Consider the following 20,065-nt stretch of genomic DNA (forward strand, 5'->3'; position numbering starts at 1 on the left):
AGGGTAATATGACGCACTTGTAACAATTTATAATTTTGATCAATGCAGTAAGTGGTGACCAAGAATGCAAAAACGCTAACATTGAAATTACACTACAAAAGGGCTTTAAAAAAACTAAACTATCACAATGCCCATTGACATCAGAAGGCCAGATACGAAAGGTCATTTTTAACATGCACATTTTGATCACCAGGATTATCCTTATGTCAAGCACATATCTCCATTAAGTTTTATTAGTTATAGACAGCAATACAGCTCAAATGGTAATAAACAAGATTGAAAAGTCTTCTGTGACTATTTTTTTTGCCTGACATCATGTAAGTAGAAACTAAACTGTACAAGATTTTACAGCACCCTAAAAAATTTCGTACCTGTAATCTGAAAAGGGTGAAGTGACACATGACGTAAACCTTGCAATTGTAATGAAACATTTGCTGATTGCTTTTTTAAGTTATATGATTGCTCTGGTTTAGTAACAGAATAGTAAGCTGTGCTAACATTTGCTGAATATGTATGTCTCAAATAAAATCACACCAGCGGCTCACATTCAGTTACCGATACTGTAATTGGTATGGGTAAAATAGAGCGGCAGAGCATCTGTATTGTAATTATGAGAACAAGATTTTATAACCGGTGTCTTGGAAAAAATACGTTGTCATTGTAAGAAAGGCAACACTAATGCTTGCTCTTATTCAATGGTTCTGGTGACAAGGGTCCAATCAAATGCAAAGTGCATGGATCAAAAATGCACAAAGGTAAGTTTAAAAACCATTGAATCAAAAACTGAGCATTGAGAATTCAATGCCATGTTTAACTCATGCAAAGACTTTCCTAAGTTTAAGGTAAAAAAGTATTGATACCTTAGTGTACACCATATATACTGATTAGGTCCACAATTACATAATATCGTTGTTCAGAATTAGGCACAGATGACTTGATTGGCCCGCTGACAAACTTATTTTATATCTTCCGTAAGTTCTGCTTGTAGGCTTCATACAATGATATACTGGTGAAACCTACTGGCTATAGGTTTCTTTTTTTGGCAAAAACGTCTTTTTCCTTAAATGAATGCTTTCCATAAACATTTCCATACAGAACTTAATTATCCATTCTAGCATTAGTAGAGACTTGCACTGTCACAAAAGATCAATCTGAAATATGACTTGAAAATGAATAGCTGTTTACATCACTTCATGAGTGAATCGGCAAGCATGCAGCTCTTGTGGTGGTAACCAGCCAGCAACACGTCATGCACTGAAGCCTCAATGCTTTGTTTATTTATTATAAATTGGCAGTCAAACAAGCAGCTTTTCTTGTTCGTTTATTATAAATCAGTGTGAAGATAAAAAAGTTTGACATGCACGTTGATGAACCTCGTGCGTGCATGTGTCACACTTTCCACCTTGGGACAAAGACATTTATCCTCTTATATGTCTCCTGTGAATGATCAATACCTGGCAGCAGTGCTTTATATTTTAAGAAACTCTCATAATGCTGTAGTTTTGTTGTCTTGTTGAAGTATACAAGTTTAGTATGGTAGATGAATTTTTAATATCTAGGCCTATAGCGTAGTCATTCATTGCTTAGGCGGTTAGGCTAGGTCTGCTTGACGTATCGTTTATTTTTCGTCAGTAACCGTGACAAAAAATTACATTTATTTATAGTGACAGCGTCGTGACATACGTCTAAAATCTTATAGTTTGACGAAACAGGCTTAAGCTTGTGTAAATAATTTACAAGTAAAAAATCTAGGCCTACCCTGCCGCATTCTTTGACTGTTTAAAATTTCAAGCTTGAAAGCACCTAGTTTTATAGTGTGATGTCATAAACCCATTGTCTGTTGACGTTCACCAATCTTGGGTATGTGGGCGCACATCGGACGATCGGAGATTTTGTTTAGCAAAATAATTAGGAAAGGGAGGGGTCTAGAGCTGAGAAACTTTTTTAGTTAGGCCTACCATATAAAGTTAAATGGACGAGAAATTTTAAGCCCAAGTCTGCACGGTATCACTTTTTCATATGCAGCGAATTATCGTCAATTATATCATCCAGGGGATTTTGTTTCCTACTGGAAAGTTTTTATAATTCGGCGCAGAAAATTCGCTTCTGCACCAATCTTCTGGCGCAGATTTGCCGTTTTGCCCTATATTCTATATTATACGTATTACATGGACGTGGGGCAGATTTTAGCGTTACAATTATTGGAGCATTTATCCGGCGCACTGAACGCAAACTTTCCAATAGTTCTTTTGTTTGCATACACCACTTTAACTTTGTTCTTCTACCGTTGGTCAAGAATTACAATTTTAACCCTTGACGGGTTCTACAATATTACTCGAGTCACTTTTTCAAAAATTTAACTTGACTCGACTAGGGTTACCATATTTTCGTGGCCTAAAATCCGGACACTCTTTAGTGCCCACTAGCGGTTTTTAAAAATGAGGCATGAACACATTGTCTGTCAATATGACGTCACACTAGCAATGCTTTGCCTATCCATTGTACACCAGAGTGGATTTTTGAACATAGTGTCGTGAATTCACTAGGCTATTGGGCTATTTCTGATTTGACCTCTGGTGATCTCTAGGCTAGGGTTAGGCTATGGTGATCTCTAGGCTAGGCTCTAGGTCAGACACGTCGCGTGCCACGTGTTGGACACCCCTGATTTACAGGATTATTCCCGCAATTCTAATTCCCCCAAAACGCCCATCATAAAATTCCGGACATTTGAGCATTTTTTTAAATTCCTCCCGGACGCAAAATTTAACCCTACATTCCGGACATGTCCGGAATTTTCCGGACGGTATGGCAACCCTAAACTCGACTCCCTCTTCAAGAAAGTACAAAAATGACTTGACTTGACTCCAGTCATCGTTTGAAATGAATCGACTTGACACGAGTTTGTTCTTTTTGACTATGGTTCAGCATTAACGTAAAACGAATCTGTATTCTTTGGTCGGAATAAATTAAAGTGTAACTTACGATGATTTTATTTGTCTACAAATGTGTACGGTGCAGCCAAATGAAGCAAATTTTGTAATAATCTTAAACGTTTATGGTTGATAGGAATAGTATTTTTGCTGTTTGTTTTGCTTGCTTTCGAATATTTATCGACTCGACGTGACTCGAGTCTTATTAACCAAATGACTCGACTTGACTCGAGTCACTTCAACTAAAAGAGTCGACTTAAGTCTTAAAGGTAAATGACTTGATTTGCGACTTGAGTTTGATGACTTAGTTATGACTCAACGCGTACTTGCCAGTCTAAAGTGTGCACATATACAGTATTTTCTATATGTGAATGTTATCACAACATTCAAGCCAAAGTCTGAAATTAGACTGAATAGAAAAGCGACAAGACAAACAAAATGTAAAGGCGGTAGGCCTACATCTTTTACAACTGCAAATGTGAGAGCGTCGTCTAGCGACAAAAGAACATCGTTCAACGGCCGCTACAATAGTATCGACTTGCCGATCACAAGTTTGATGTCCACTAAGGCAAAAAACGAAAAGTATAAATTTCATAAAACGTAGTTATCCAACTGACTGGGTGACGTTTTCAAGTAACAAATTGTTCATTGAGCAGAGGCGTAGTTAGAATTTGTACTGCCCGGGGACAGAAGCACATTTTGCGCAACCACCTGTCAAGCTAAATGTGAAAAACGAACTCCTATGGTGTAACTTGCGAATTAGATAGTTGAGTTTGCTTAATTTTCAAGTGACTTTTCCGTGCGCAAAAGAGGCCAGGACACATGTGGCAACAACTGTGTGTATCGGGTTGACTTTAAAACATTTAGGCTCACTTGAACTTGGACAAGAGCTATGATAACCTGAAAAACTTTGACCTGCGTCAGTCAAACATACCCTTCCTTTTTACTGTGGAGCAATCCAATGTGAGCTAACTAACCTAACCTGTACTTTAAGTTGCCACCCGTATGCACTGTTCAAAGAGACAGGTCTTGTTAACCACTGATTGAAACATAACATCTCAGTTTACCTTTTGAAAATGCTACAAAAATACAAGGTAGATTATAAACAGTAGAAAAAATATTTTAGCAGAATATCGATCTGGCCAACCATACAAACGTTTGGATACGTAAAATAAATCAGTTGAAAGCAAGTTTAAAATTTTGGAACAATACGACAATGCAATCTATGCAAAATAGAAACGGGAGATTAAACCACCTTAGCACAGTGAAAACAGAGTTTATGAGGTTCTCAAATTAAAACCGCCGTAAATTAGATAGTGACAAGTTGACAAACATCAAAAATTCCAATTAAGAGTTTCTGTTGATGAAACATGAAGTGTAAGCGATGAATAATTCAACCATGGCGTTAGAACTGTAAAACTGAGAAATTTATGACAGATGAAACGTTTCAAAAAACTCAAATCAATACACAGCTTTGAAGTTGTATAATATTGAATACATCTGTCATCATATTGTTGGAAAAAAAACACCACACAAAAGCGCTACCACAAAGATAACAATACAACCGTGCAATCCTTATTGAAATTTATGATATGTGATACGGATTATATGGGAACCAATGATATCAACTGATGACAATAAAAAAGTTCCTGTAATGAGAATGATTTTAGGCTTTATGTCAGTTCTGCCATAACAACTTTCAATAAAATCTCTATTTAAAATTATACATGTACAAAAAATGTTTAGTATTTACACAACCAATGCCTGAGTTATCGTCAAAGGTATCACATTTTACTATGCATCCGGCATTTGTTAGTTTTAATAGCAGTACACAAATGCACAGTAAAAGTAAACATAAGGCGAACTGGTAGGCAAACGGTGGCAGTTTGAATATATACAGACAAGGTTTCTTTACAAAGTTTGTTAAATTGTGACACTACTAATCTACAGCACAATAGAAGTACTACTAACTTTTTTGAATACAACATAAACAATAAACATTTTTATGAAAATAAAGCATATCTACAAATAGTCACATTTTAACAGTAAGACAAAGTAACTATCTTTCAATGTGTTGGCGTTTTCGTGACACAGGATTTAAAGTTGGAGATGAAGGTTCAGAAGTATTATCTTCTCCTAAAGACAAATCAGCCGCATTCGAAAGTGATTGACTTGGGGAAGACGTTGTACGATCGGGACTCAACGAACCTCCACACTTTCGGTGTCGCTTTGGGGTAAGACGATCGGAAGGGTTGTAAGGGTACACCTTGGTAACTTGGCCAATTCCTTTGGTGGTCTGCTCTCGAAAGAGAAGGGTTGAACCAACACGCAGATGTTCAGGGTAACATGCAAAGTGAAACGTGACACTGGCTTGCTCATTCCGATTAAGGGAATTCTAAAAAGCAAATCGTTTATATGCTAAGTGATATGCTTTAATTATATTCATATGACAGGTGATTTAATATCAGGTTGTTTGTTTATACTGTATTACTTTGTTTATTTATTATTTTAAATTTTGCAGTTTGCGACGTGCTAGGACTTACATTTTCATTATGAATACGTTCAACAATTGCAGTTTGCCTGACATTGCCGACATGTACTGTAGACTGACACCCTTCTGAAAGTGCACTGGTCGGGTGATAAAGCAAAAATACGGATGCATCAAACCTCATGCAAGATCCAGGGTGGATTTTGTTGCTCACCATAACCATGCCCTTTGATGAATATTTAAAAGGGTACAGCTATTGAGGACGGGCAGTATTTAAATAGGCCATTTATATATTACACAATGTATGTTTCAACCACTGTATATGGTGTACGCCAAAAAACAAATACCATTTGTTAAAAATTAACCGTGTCATGAAAATATCACAAAAATGCAAAATAAAATTGTCAGCACCTTTCGAATATCATTTTTGTCCACGTTTCCAAGAGACAGAGATGCAGCTTGACCAGCCCGGACCACCCTACATGGAGCACGATTTCGATGGATTGTGGTAACAGTAACAGGGAAGTAGTGACCAAGTGTAGAAGGGCCAATTATCAGGTGGTCATTCTCAGTAATGGTCCCATGAAGTAAAGTACCACCTACAACTGGTCCAACTTCTGGTACGGAGTACACTTCATCAACCTACAGTTAAATGATAAATAAAAGGACATTGGTTTGTTGTCGTTTGCAACAGTATTATGAGTAATGAAAACGTCATATCATAAAGTACATGTCACACATCCTGATAACACATATAGCATGAAAAACGATGGTAATGTAATGTTCTTGCACAATGAGGCACATTTGTTTTAATACGTTGTTTCTCAAACTGTTTAGTTGAGTTGAGTAATAATATGATTAATTAACAATATTGTACCACGCATGATGTCAGCAGTTATATAACCTAATATGCTATCGTGATGTGCTTCATTATATTATTATTACCTGAAATTCTGCGGGTTTTTGCATTAATTTTTCCTGTTCACGTGCATTCTTTTGTGGAGGCAAAACATTAAAAAATCTTGTTAACAAAGAAAGATTTTCACCAGACATAGAAGAAACTTTGAACAACGGAACAACATTTGACCTGCACAAAAACTTTGTTGTCAATGACAAGCAATGCAGTAACAAGTTGCATTATTTATCAAGAACATAAAATGTTGATTCAAATATGGCTGTGTGTATCAGGAACTTTGAATACATTCAAAAATAAGAAATAAAACTTAGTCCATTTGTCACATAACCTATATTTATCATTTTACATGTATAGCGAGCAGGCCTACTCTTGAAACTTAAAAACAATACATACAGTATTATGGACCATACCCAATTCCAGCCATCCCAGCTGCTGCTGTATATGCATCATCTTCAGTACGAACACGAAATGGAATACGACCACAAACTGGAGAAGACAGCAGCTGCTCAAGTTGACGGCAAGCTCTTTCAGATATTGATTCAGGACAGAGATCAATTTTAGTTACAACTGCAACAATTGGCACACCAAGAGCCATAGCAAGTCCTAGATGTTCCCGTGTAGTCCCAGCTACAAGTTTTAAATAAACATAGCATTAGGAGTAGTTTAATGCAATCGTGTATGATAAGTACACAAACACTTAAGGACTAAAAACATACCTACTCCACGATTTGCGCTGACAACTAACACAGCAAAATCTGGGTGATTAGAAGTTAAGCCAAATACTGTGGTCTTAAGATACTTGTGGTGACCAGCAAGATCGATGAAAGTGATTATCTTAGATGAGGCTGCACAGATGTCTTCAGCAGTTTTTGTTTCTGCATAATTTACCACCTACCATCATGAAGTGAACATTGTTAAATGTGGTTATGTACAAGTTTAAAACAATGTACTTGTTAGTAAAACGATATCAAAACAATAGATCATGAAATATAACACTTTAAAATACATATGACATAAAAGTAAACAAAATGTTCCGGAAATATCATACCCATAACATGCAGTGACACCTATAGACAATCAATACAAACATTGCTTTTATTCAGGAAGCTTCATGACATGACAGTATTTCCACAAACAATATTTCTACCATCATAAACAACACCACCGACACGAAAAGAAGTGTAAACAACACAAAAAACTGTTTGCCTATCTTTACGCATTCTCATTTTCAAAGCTAGTGATGGGACAATCAATTGAAATTGGTATTATATACAAATCATAGGTATTGGGCGTGTTTTGAGAAATAGCATCAAAATCGATACATTATTACAAGAATTATGATAAATTGAAGCAATTTTTTCTTATCTCAAGCAAGTATTCAGTCCAACTTGCTCTGTCCAGGATTCGGTGATAAACTGAATTTTTTTTTCAAAAGCCATGTGCACATTTATTTTGTTAATCAAGTTTCGAATTTGTTTATTTAAAAAAAAAAATGACTGTGTTGCACAAAGCGCAAACATTACTTGTAAAACAAATCTGTTATTTTTATATACTAAGTATCAGAAATGTAATCTGTTATTGAAATTGGCATTGGAATCGATAAATATATTGGAATCGTCCCATCAGTATTTTTATGTTTATGGTTGACTAAACAGATCATATTATGAAGCAATACGTTATTATCACTTATTGAAAATAGTAATAAATATATCTTCATGCTGTCACAAACCTTTCCCTTGCTATCAAATCCAAGTATTTCATGACTTATGCATGATGTTCGACCTGACTGTATTTCATGAAGATGACGAAAGAGGTTTAATCTTGCTTGTCCTCTACCGTTGTCAAGTTCACCTTGCGTGAGTACACCAAGCAATGTCGACTTTCCAGCATCAGCATTGCCAACAACAGTCACACGAATGTCCAAAAACTAAACGTGATGTCAAACAGATCTTTAAACTATTTACTTACAGTAAACACCTTTTTTTAAATATATATATGATATATATATACCGTAGAGTTGGCAAGACAAGACGTATTTAACAAAAACATTTTAAGAGTGAGCAGACCTGTTGATCGTCAGGCACACGACGTACAAGAACTTCAGCAACTTGCTTTCGTTCACCCAAAGCTTCAGAATTGACTTCACGTTTGCGGAGAACTGTCAATGCTGCTCCAAGTCTACAAAGCAAGATCTGGCATTTAAACACTTAATGTAAACCATGTATTTGCATAGAAGTTACAGTTTTGTTATGAAAACACATTCACATTATTTTGCGAATAAAAAGATGTATATACTGTGAGAGTAGACATAGCTTAACGTAATGTAGTTCTATAAAACGTAACATGTGTGAGTAGTATTATGTGAGTCATACATGCACAGTCTACAATGCTTTCCCAAAAACTAATTCCTATAAATAACAATATCCGTCTTGCCACGATCCCATGTACTACAATCATGCATTCATACCGCTTGGCCATTTCCTCCAGTGTATTCATAGTAGATTTCAATTCGTTGTCACTAAGACCGGCACAGACACCTCCATCTTCAACGCCGATTTTGTAAATTGCTTCACCCTGCCCTTCTTGCAATCTCCATTTCATTTGGGTCACTAAATGCTCAAGGCGGGATGTTGTGGGATTAATAAGCTTCAACTTGTACTCAACGTTCCCTTCCTCCTTCTGCGGTCACCAATTAAATAAGAATGAATAAACCTTGTTTTTAAACAATTTATTAAAGGTATTACGATATAAGGTTTTCTGATAAATGTATATATAACAGAGTATTGTAAGCATGGAAAACTATTCATGACATTAATACCTCAGGAGGAAGTTGTCCATTTTCCCAGTCAAGCATGTCTTGTCCTTTCAAGGCCTTTATGACTTTTACACTTTTATTTTCATGAATAGATAAGACAGCAGTTGTGCTTTCTGCTTTTTCCATTGCAAACAAAAGGCTTTGCCAACTCTTTGGCAAATATACAGTTAAAAGTTCCTTACAATCATTCTTTAAAATCTTGTTTGTGGAGCCGTTGGGTAGAACTATACAACTACCATTATGCCATTATCTTGAATTATCAAATATAGTTATGCAGAGGTAAAATGTTGCTTTTGTATTCCTAAATTCATTTCTAAAAGGCAATGATAGCATTTTAAGCATTTGCAAAGCAGACACCAATGCGTTTTTAACCTTTTTTCTCAGCGCCTCCATTTTGGTGTCAATAACGCATTCGTGGACCCCGTCAGATCTATTTGTGGTTTGTCAGATTTTGACTAAACTAAGAAAACAGCATCTCACACAATTAGGGGTCAAGTCAAGGACCATAACTAACTGAATAAACTATAGGTAATGCAAAAAATCTTGAAAAAACTTTTAGTATATTTGAAGTTAAGTATGTATAGGTCTTTATCACAAGAAGTATGTTGCAAATGTAATGGTCATTCTGACATGTACAATTGAGACTGTGGGTCTAGTGCAGGAGTGCACAACCAAATGACGCCAAATTGTAAGCGGCTGGTGTCTAGTATACAAGTGCATCCTGTGATTGTGTACTTCTGTTTTTCCTCTACTAACTGACTAAGCAGTGAAACTGCACGGTACATTGCCAGCTGATATTTACGCAGAGAAATCTCATTTTCGTAATCTAAAATTTCATTGTTTGTGCAAAACAAGGATACAACGTGACTTCTTTTTACCTGACATCACAGTCTCGGGTCTAGTAAAGTAGTGCACAACTAGAGGATGCATTTGTACACTAAACCTCAGCTATACAAATTGTGATATCATTTGGTTGTGAACTTCTGCACTAGACTCCTTTAAGTTAATCAGCATCCAAACAAATTGATACATCCCAATTTCTTATCTATTACCTCACAACTCCATACCATTCAGGCCTTTAAGTGGGAACGCACCAGTACAAGAGACACTACAAAACATGCCAAATTGCACAATTATATGTGAAGGTAAAGTCAAAACTGTTGCAAAATAAATGTACTAGGCCCTATAGAGCTCGGCCTACTAGGCTAGCCTACAAGGCGTTTTCTTTATTTAGTGAAAAATGCAACAGTTGATTTTACCACCTTGTAAAATAGCCAGCGTAATAAAACCACTCAGCGGTTATCTTCGGCCGCAAATTAAACCCAACACGGCAACCTGATAATTGTCATCTGGTCAAATCAGCTGATTATTCCGTGATTATATTCCTGAGCAAAATGCGTAGGCAAAGGAAAAAGTATTTCATGGTTCAGCGGTTGTAAGCGAATGGCGCAATACAGCTGAATGAATCTTTCAAAGCAGAAAGCAATATTGCATCAGCCTGTTACAGAAACAAATTTATTTACGTTGAATATGTATTTATACTATATTTAGAATACGTACTCAATTTTCATGGATAACTAATTGCCAGAACAAAGCTTATTTGAAAATAAGATCCCAGCGCCAATTCAATTGGAAAATAAAGTACCTTCACTCAAGTGTTTCAACTTTGTGACGTGTTACGGCTCTTGCCACGTTATTGTTCTTATGTCATGGAACAAAAAAAATTACAAAAGCACTTTGCAGCACTGAAATGCGCAAATGGAGCCTTCTTATCACCGGTTACAACAATACAGAAAGGCTTTACGGAAATATCCAGCCATAGAGTTGTGTTTATTATTATGGATGGTATTCAGCATTTACAATAGCTAGCCTATAGCATAGTCATAGAGGGTCTTGTGCAGAAGTGCACAAGCACAAGACACCTTTGCAGACTACACCCCTACACCCCAGCCACTCAAATTGTAACGTCATCTGATTGTGCATTTCTGCACTATAGACCCGCTATGGAACTTGTTTTAATCAAACAAATACTGAAAAAGGACTTTGGGCGCTGCAACCGTATGACACAGTATGAACATGACTTTTTAACCCGGGATTGAAATACAGAAAAACAGTTATACTTTAGCCACTTGTCGTTGTGAGTGCCGCAAATCTGCCGAAAACTATCATTACGGCCTACGGGTCTCGTGCGAATCTACGAGCACGGAACGAAAATCGGCACGCTATAGCCAAATCAGATATGTAGGACGTTCATTTAATCTTGCGTTGAAAGGACCTTTCTGAGTTACCGCCGCCGTTCTGTACTCTATAGGGGTGGCAAGATTTTTTCGAACGCCTATACAAAACAATAGAAATTGAAAACCTATTTTGATTGTTTTTTAAACTAGGTAAATGTTTTGGGCATTGGATTGTAAAGGTTTTGCTTAGGTGAGTTGCATATGAATTCCTTTACACGATAAAAATGAAAATCTATTACCTTGTTCTTATTTTACAGTGGTTTGAATACCACGCACTGGCTCTGTTTCCAGGCACCGAAAACCCGATGTACACTCTGATTTGGTGTGGCTGCTGGATACAACCAGGTTGGGTGCAATGCAGTGGCCACCGGTAATGCCGCCAGAGCGCTGGCCTTGCAATAATGCGATTGCGACTCGTGTTCAATACCCAGTGGCGCTAGTTGTAATGCCCTGAGGCAATGCGCAAATGATACTTGTACCAGCTCATTGGAACTGATAAACAATTCTAAACTCGAGCAATACGATATAAAAAAAAACTGTGACAATCTGAACTTGCACAAAGGCTAACCCGGTAGCCGGGTCTCTACCGATGAGGAACCATCGCCGGGTTTAAGTCGTGTAAAGACTTTCCTCATTCCGAGGATAAAGATTATATTATTATTACCATACATTACCACTTCGCACAAAAAAAATATTTATTAATGGACAAAATAATCAACAAACTTTAGCTTGCGGCGAAAAATACAGAAAGAATAAGTGAGTATCGGCGATTTAATAGCAAAATTAATTTGTTTATGTAATGTTCTTGCTGGAAACTGGAAGAACAGTAAGTGACACCTCGAAAAGTTAATATTGGCGATGTGATCTACAGTTCTGCGCAAAATTAACAGCACTAACTATGGTTCAAATTGCATCAAAATAAGCACAATTAGTAAGTTAACAACGGTAAGGAGCAACATTTTTTCCATCCTGTTCTGATTTTTTTAGAGCCTGCAGATATAAGTCCCTCTGTGCAATAACATCATTCAGGCGACGTCGTAAAGATAATTCAATGCTGTTATCCTGATTATCACGCTTTGATATATCATTTTTCAATAATTCTACTTTTGAAACAAGAGCAGACCTAAAAGAAAAATTATGTTACCCGCTTTAGCAATGAATTTGCTATGATGTGATCTCATCCGGGATATTATAAGCCAGTTGTTTACCGACAAGTTCTAACTCATATACCAGTCAGTTGATAAACAAATTAACCAGTTTACAAACTTTTCAGACTGTAGTTGCAAAACTTCCTGATTATGATGTAGGGCAACCTCCCGCGCATTTTTAATAATGTCATTCATCAAAACCACGACCTGTTCAGTGAGTGAATATAAGCATGCTTCTGCTTTCCTGTTTTAAAATTTCCACATAAACCCGTTAAAAAGTTACATAGAAATAAACAAAAAAATGATTCAGATGATTGCAACTAGAATTAGAAAATGTAACTGATAAAATAACTAACGGTTACGTTCAAAACAAGAAGTACATGAATCATATTTATTTACAGGGGAACCTAACGTGTTGCTTTAATTGCAACCGTATCGTACTGGATTAAAAGTCAACTTGGGCTGTTCTTACATTGTATTAACTGATTAAAATTAATAATCAACACTAAAATTTCGGGTCTCAACAAAAAGACACAGCAATGCGTACCCATCAGACTTAACAACTGGTGACCAGTCGTCAAAACTACCATCACCAGACTTTTGTAATAGTGCTGATACAACCAGTGATTTCGAAGGGGTTTTCGCAGCATCTTGCATTAAAGTTTTGTAGTCACTCCATGTTTCTTTTCCTGCTGAGTGAATAGTTGTTTAGTGTGCGCATTGTTCTTTTGTAATGGTTTCAGAAGAATATTGTTAACAGAGTCAGACTGAAAACACATTTTTGAGAGTACCAACCCGTGTCTATACATTTGAGTTTTGCCAAGAATTTCTCCATAGAGGTAGAAAGTCCCCTCAATTGACATTCACAGCTTTTCACTTCTTGCTGTTGTTCTATTATCGCAAGTCTGGTGTCTGCCTTAGTGATATCAACTTCATCTTGTAATTTCTTTGTCTTCATCCTGATGGGGACAAAATTTCAAATAGTTTTTCCAATAAAATTCTTGGAAGTAGTATGATGATATGCAAAACATGTGAGATGAGAATAAGCACAGCTGCATTCACGTACTCTGTGGTTGCTAATTCTGCCGACAATGTGTTAATTTTGTTTACATGTTCATTCGATTTTGTTTTTGCTTTTTCCAGAAGATTTTTTGTGTCTTCGACCATTTTCTCAGTGTTAGTGAGTTGATTCTGTAACATTTCCTTTTCTTGCAGCCAAAACTGCAATTTTTGTTAAATGTTTGAATAGAATTTCGGAAAACCCTTTTGTTTCTAGCTGTTACATACGCTATGGTGAATACCTTTTCAAACTGGTATTTCTTTTCTATTGTCTTTTAATCTATTTCTAATTCTATTATTTTTAAAAAGCAATTATACAGTTACACAGCATATCTTTAAGCTATAACATAGCATTTTTTGTGAGATAAAAACTAACAGATTTTTCTTGGGAATGTTCTTCTTCTTGAGTTTTCCTATTCTGTTGCAGTGACAACATGTTCTCCTCCACAACTTCAAGTTCACTGCACTTTTCAGTAAGTTCCTTCTGTAGCTTGATGGTTTCAGATTCTAACTTGTGGCACTTCTTCTGAAATTGATCACAATCTAAAGAAGAATATATCAATGATATGGTAACAGATTACAAAGGCTTTATTCTGTGGTAATGTAGTAGATATGATGGAAGTAAAAGACAGTTCATAACAGAAAGGTATTTAATTTTTATGGCATAAGCATTAGTCACAAGTAAGTAATAAATCAATCATAGACCATGTAAAGCCAATATTCACTCACATACTACAGTACTTGCATAACTATTTTCCTTAGAGATATCTTTTCTACTTATATCTTAATGACGTGCTATAAATATTCAAAAAATTACAAAACCCAACTCATAAAAACATATTTAAATAAAACGTTTTACCATTTGCAAGAGATTCATTCATCTGTATTGAAAATACTAGTTTTTCTGATACATCTTCAATTTGCACAAGCTTCTGTTTAAGACTGACAATTTCATCAATCTGTTCCTTGTTTACTTGACGCAGTTGTATTAACTCCTTTTACAGCAACACAATTAATTCATGGTGCAAGATCAAACATGTAAATTTTGTTGAGATGTTTGACTGAGCTGTCTCGAAACACCAGTTCCTTACTTATAATTCGCTTTACCTTATTTTCTTTGTTCTCCCTTTCCCGTAAGGCAGATTCTCTCAGTTTTACTTTTTCATGGTAGGTTTCCATTTCGCTCTTCTTTACTTCAAACAATTTGAGAGTGCTTACCCATTTACTTTGACTTAATTCTAGAACAGCTTTAAGCTTCTGATATGAAGACAGCTCTGCTTCTAGAAGCTGTACTTTCATCAGCAGTCTTCTATAATGTGCCGTATACGACTCTAAATGAATGAATGTACAATGTATTATACATAAAACAAAAACTTAGAGAAACATTTTCACAGCCCCAGACAAAAATTGTTTGTAAAAAAAGCATATTTAGATAAACTGTTGCTGTTGTAACTAACAATTAATATCCAACTTTCACATTCACATGACACTTTATTGAATAAATTTTGTGAAAGAAATCAGACTACCATCAGCATAAATAGTGTCACTATCACCAGCTTTTGCATTTGAATCTATCTCATTTCTGGACATACATAAACCTTTTTCCATTTCTAGACATTGTGCTTTGCTAACAGCCTGCGTAAAAATGTTTCAGAAACTAATTAAAACAGTACAAACATATATTCTACAGTAGATTTCCAAATTTTTAGTAGATTTTTCAAGTCGTTAATTCACTTATGCAAAATCACAAGAAACATTGTTATCAAACTTAAATTTTTTGCATAGAATGCAGAAAGAGCATTTATATTTAACTAACCTCTTTCTGTGATAAATGGCTTTGCATTTTGATCTGAGTTTCCTGGATTAGTTTGAATTCTTTTGACACCCTTTCAAAAGCCTCTTCCAAGGCTGATTCGCACGTTTTATCTATTCACCATCGCATAAATATACAAATTACCTTTAAGGTCACACAATTTTCTCTGAAGTAAGTTTTTATTTTTGTATTATGGCAGTGCCAAGCAAGATACATAAAAATGTGAAAAGAAATGTATATGGGACATGAACGATGGATGTACGTAACAGATCACTTGACAAGATACATAGTTTTTTTAGAAATTTCAAATTATATTGACAAACATGTGTGGTGATTGTAAGGTAAGCCAAAGTAATCTTCAAATAAAGTTTCATAGTGAAGTGTGGGCTGTGCTATTACACAGCAAGAATGCATGTGCATGTAAACATATATTACTGAAGCGGTTAAATGTGCAAAACATTTTCAGGTTTAGGTTCTAAAATCATGCAAATGTGATATGTACATAAAATGTTTTATGCATGACCTAACCTGTTTGAACTGCAATTTCTCTGGCTTCAACTTTACATGTTTTAGGTTTGTTGGAAATGAGAGGGGCATCTGCACATTTGCAAAAACAAGCAGTAAATTAAAACTGTTAACAAATCAAGCAACCTGACGAGATATATACGGTAGATACTTCACATCGATTTCATAGCACCATCAAATTATTTTAAGACACAGATTTTGATCACTTATCTGCTGAATAATTATCACTTTTGCAGTAGAAATGGCAAATTGGTGACTAAAGAATAAAGCAATTTTCCAAACAAAAAGCAAGAACATACAAACGACAGGAGGTGGATAAAGGCTAACCTTTAATATCAGCTTTTATTTCACACAGGTCAGTTTCAATGTTTTGCTTCTTTTCAACAACAACATCATCCTCATCATTTTCAAACTGAAGACTTTTCTTAAGATCAGGTGCGGCTGCTTCAACAAGCTTTCTCAGGTAACGACCGTGTAGAAAGTTGTCTGATGAGGGTGTAGCCAACCTCTTGCGTTCTTTACTGCTTGGTGTTTTTGCACAACAAGTAATAGACCGAGCTGGGCTCTCAACCTGTTTAAAGTAAAAAAGTATCCCACTAGTACAAGTGCAAATAAAAGCAATACTCTTGTCATGTTATAGTGTTGGCTGTTAATAGGGATATGTTGAAACAAACACAACTACAGTACTGAAGGATCCCAATAAACCATTTTCCATAACTCTATTGACTTTTGTGAGATATGATATTTAATCTAATTCAGTGGCTTATAGCTTAATTAGGGACAAGATTCTTGCAATAAAAGATATTTATCAAACCAATTAAGACTCTCAGCTGCCCATGCAATTTTATGTTGTATGGTATAGGTATGTTGTAAGTATATACAGTTTATATATTTTTCCCTGTAATAAAGCAGATTATCACTTCATTGATTGAGTCATTTTCTATTTTAACTTGTGCAAAACATGTGGATGAAATTTCATTCTTTGGTGCTGATATAAAGATTCAGAATTGGTTCATGTTGACGTACATGAAAATCATGATTGAACGAACCAAACTCTTTGTAACCCCATTAACAAGGAATAAAACACAGTACCGTGAAAAATCCAGCATTAAATGTAACTTCAGGTTCCTTCTTTAAAGCAGCTTTGGCAGCAGCCAAGCGCTTTCTTGCTTCTGCTCTTTTAGCTTCTGCTGTTCCATCAGATTTTCTGGGGTCTACAATACACGAACGTTTTAAATTTATACAGAAACAATCTTTTTGTTGCTGGATCAGCAAAAAGTTTATGATCTGATATATCTATAAATAACTGTTACTATGCCAAACTTCAGTCCACATACTAGCTGCATTCTTTTTAAAAATTTTCTTCTTTGTTCGACATTTTTTTGCAACAGCAAGCGCTTCAACATTCCAGCTGTTTTCTTTTTGTGTTTTAAGTTCAGCAAATTTTCGATCTACATCTTCAACCTAAAATCATTTTCCTATTAATATAGGTTAATACACTATTGATAACGAAGCTAACTGACTGACAAATACAGACATACATGCAAACTGAAACAAAAATACAAATACAACTAAACAAAAATATGATATTATATAGAAAAAAGGTAGACAGTTTGTTAGAAGTTTGATAGCGATTGATTTATTTAATATTTTGCTCAATAAAGTTATAAAGAAATGGAGTATATACCTGAACATGTACCATGTCCCAGAAGCCTTGTAGGTCTAAACATTTCACTGGCTTTTCACTTGTGCCAAGTTCACAGTGATCAATAAGACCTTGAAACTGAGTAAATCTTTCATCCATAATGAGGTTAGCCTGCCCAACCACAGTTCGAATGTCACCCTAGAAATATTGCATGATCAGATGGGATGCAACAGAAACAATATCAGCAAATACACAAACATAAAAAAATTGGTAATAATACCAATATATATAAAATTTTGAGAGTTTGAGTTAGCAAGAATATGGAAAAAAACAAGAAACCAATGCAATTGCAGAATCACAGATGTCATTATTACAGTGAGGAGCAAGAGGGCAAAAAAACATATTGGCCTTAAATCAGTGAACATACTGGTGAAAGGATTTTTAACAATATGTAGTGGTTAAGCAATTATTGCTGTAGATAAGTGGCAAAAAACGCAAATTCATTATTGAAATATGACAAGGAGGGCGGTTCTCATTACGCCACAATAAAAAGCAATAGAGATGACTCAGGCATTTGGATCAAGTACGAATAGAATCTAATCCGGTCGCTTAGTATACACCTGATGAAACAAGCTTATGCTTGCGAAAGCTCATGTAGAAGAACCAAAATGAAAAGTTTACCCTATAGGGTGCCACCTTATATTTTGTTTTTGTGTTTTACAATATATGGGAAAACACGGTTCGGCCATGAACACATCAGCTATGAACAAAATGTTTCCTGTGACAGACAAGTAAAGAATAGTTGGTATAATTATATACTACTTAAGTGTATAACAGGATCATTTTGCATTGAATAAGCCTAAAAATAGTTTACTATTGGTGTTGTGTACTTGTTAATGTAAATGATAATTGCTAACCTATAGTACAGTTTAGTCTTGACAATTGGCTCTAGCCTAGTCCAATATCGGTAACTGCTGTAAAAAATGCTTTTCCAGTTTATGTACTGTCATCTGTGACAATCCTATGCAGAAAATAAACACACCTGCTACTATTCACCTACCAACGGAGACGTATTCTGCCCAAAACCGTTAGCTAGCCAACCAGTACTATCATACCCAATACAAACCCCAATCATTAGGCATAATGTTTTTTCACTGTGACGTCATAATGGCCGCATTCTTCATCATAATTAAAGGCTAAATTTGTGACGCAATTTTGGCAATAACTGCTTAAACACTACATGTCATTCAAAATCCTTTCACCAGCATGTGTACTGACAACTACTCTCTCGTATATGGCAAGTTGTTTTCGGACTACTCCTCACTTTAAGTATTTGGATTTTCCTAGGTGAAGATGGATATTCCAAGCAAATGCATATTGTATACATTATGTAATTTTTTTTAGATTGAAGAGAATTTATTCATACCCTGTATATATGATACCTATACAATATACATTTAAAATGATATACAGTACAGTATATTTTCTATCATACACAAAAAAATTGGCAAACAACCTAATAACTAGGTGACAAGGATAATTCATTCAAAATAGCCTACATATATAATTATATATATTTAAAATATTACCATTATGCGATCCACGTTTATACTATCGGTAACTTCTAGCTGACATTGCTTCCATTCATCACACAAGTTTGTCAATTTCATCCGTTCTTTGTTGACCAAGTTACTAATGAAAATACCAAGTTACTGATGAAAATACAAACAATGGGAAACATTAATTAGGTATATATACTAAAATGACTCAAGTGAAAATATATTAATCTAAAAAAAGAATATTATAATGTATAATATAATATTATAATAATATAGGCCTATATAGGCTATGTAATATTTTCTAATATTTTTAAAATGGCACATGATATAAAAGAAACATAAGTATTGCATTTGTTACCGAAAATAGGAAACATCATGTTGCATTGGGAAATTTTCTGATTCGCTTTTGGATGTAACCAAAGTTTTCTTTACTGGTTTGCCCAAGTCATCTTTTTCAATTGTCTTTTCATGAGATGTGTTAATGTTTTGCTCTTGAAGTGGCATTCGTTTCAAGGTATCCATTACTGTATATTTTGGCTAATACACTAGATGACTAGGCAAAAAAGACACAAAATTGAAAAAAAATATAATTAGAAGCACAAAAATGAAAAGGGGTGTTAGGTTTATTTTTGGTAGACTAGAGACCAGACAGCAAAATATATAGCAAAAGCACACCCAAAATTTTAGAAAACGGCATTGCACCAAAAACCACTAACTTTTGTTCCAATTTGTACTTAAAATCGATGTCTATAAAAAATAAAAAGCAAAAAAAAACTTTTTTTATCAGTTAGGCCTATCGTACCTTTCCCCTTCGGCAAGGTCTTATGTGCGCCAAAGAACCAAAAAAGACAAATGCGGGTGCGCAAAAATGTTTGGGTGCACTTGAAGCCCGCTCTAAGTCCAGAATGAAAGTTTGCTAGGCTAGGCCTA

General features: G+C 35.3%; 2 protein-coding genes across 3 annotated transcripts; both read right to left on the reverse strand.

Moving 5' to 3' along the window:
- Positions 1 to 3,938: 3,938 nt before the first annotated feature.
- LOC143462554 (GTP-binding protein 2-like) lies at positions 3,939 to 9,483 on the reverse strand. The gene is made up of 10 exons (XM_076960772.1): positions 9,153 to 9,483; positions 8,802 to 9,013; positions 8,401 to 8,512; positions 8,064 to 8,261; positions 7,051 to 7,225; positions 6,745 to 6,961; positions 6,364 to 6,505; positions 5,830 to 6,060; positions 5,474 to 5,644; positions 3,939 to 5,325 (listed from the first exon to the last, which is right to left on the reverse strand). Exons 1-10 carry the CDS (start codon positions 9,273 to 9,275, stop codon positions 4,990 to 4,992), a joined length of 1,917 nt encoding a protein of 638 aa, XP_076816887.1. The 5' UTR covers positions 9,276 to 9,483; the 3' UTR covers positions 3,939 to 4,989.
- A 2,580-nt stretch (positions 9,484 to 12,063) lies between these two features.
- On the reverse strand, positions 12,064 to 19,708 carry LOC143462955 (uncharacterized). Of its 2 annotated transcripts, none has more exons than XM_076961281.1 (17): positions 19,494 to 19,708; positions 19,166 to 19,268; positions 17,619 to 17,774; positions 17,269 to 17,395; positions 17,024 to 17,145; positions 16,259 to 16,502; positions 15,935 to 16,003; positions 15,410 to 15,519; positions 15,120 to 15,228; positions 14,701 to 14,924; positions 14,453 to 14,588; positions 13,970 to 14,136; positions 13,601 to 13,755; positions 13,330 to 13,493; positions 13,082 to 13,223; positions 12,653 to 12,778; positions 12,064 to 12,509 (listed from the first exon to the last, which is right to left on the reverse strand). In XM_076961281.1, exons 1-17 carry the CDS (start codon positions 19,655 to 19,657, stop codon positions 12,323 to 12,325), a joined length of 2,505 nt encoding a protein of 834 aa, XP_076817396.1. In that variant the 5' UTR covers positions 19,658 to 19,708; the 3' UTR covers positions 12,064 to 12,322. The 2 variants fall into 2 exon arrangements, with proteins under 2 accessions (XP_076817396.1, XP_076817395.1); XM_076961280.1 differs by having other exon boundaries at positions 13,082 to 13,226.
- Between the last annotated feature and the right edge of the window lie 357 nt (positions 19,709 to 20,065).

This window comes from Clavelina lepadiformis, chromosome 6 (assembly GCF_947623445.1).
Source record: "Clavelina lepadiformis chromosome 6, kaClaLepa1.1, whole genome shotgun sequence".
NCBI classification, from domain to species: domain Eukaryota; kingdom Metazoa; phylum Chordata; class Ascidiacea; order Aplousobranchia; family Clavelinidae; genus Clavelina; species Clavelina lepadiformis.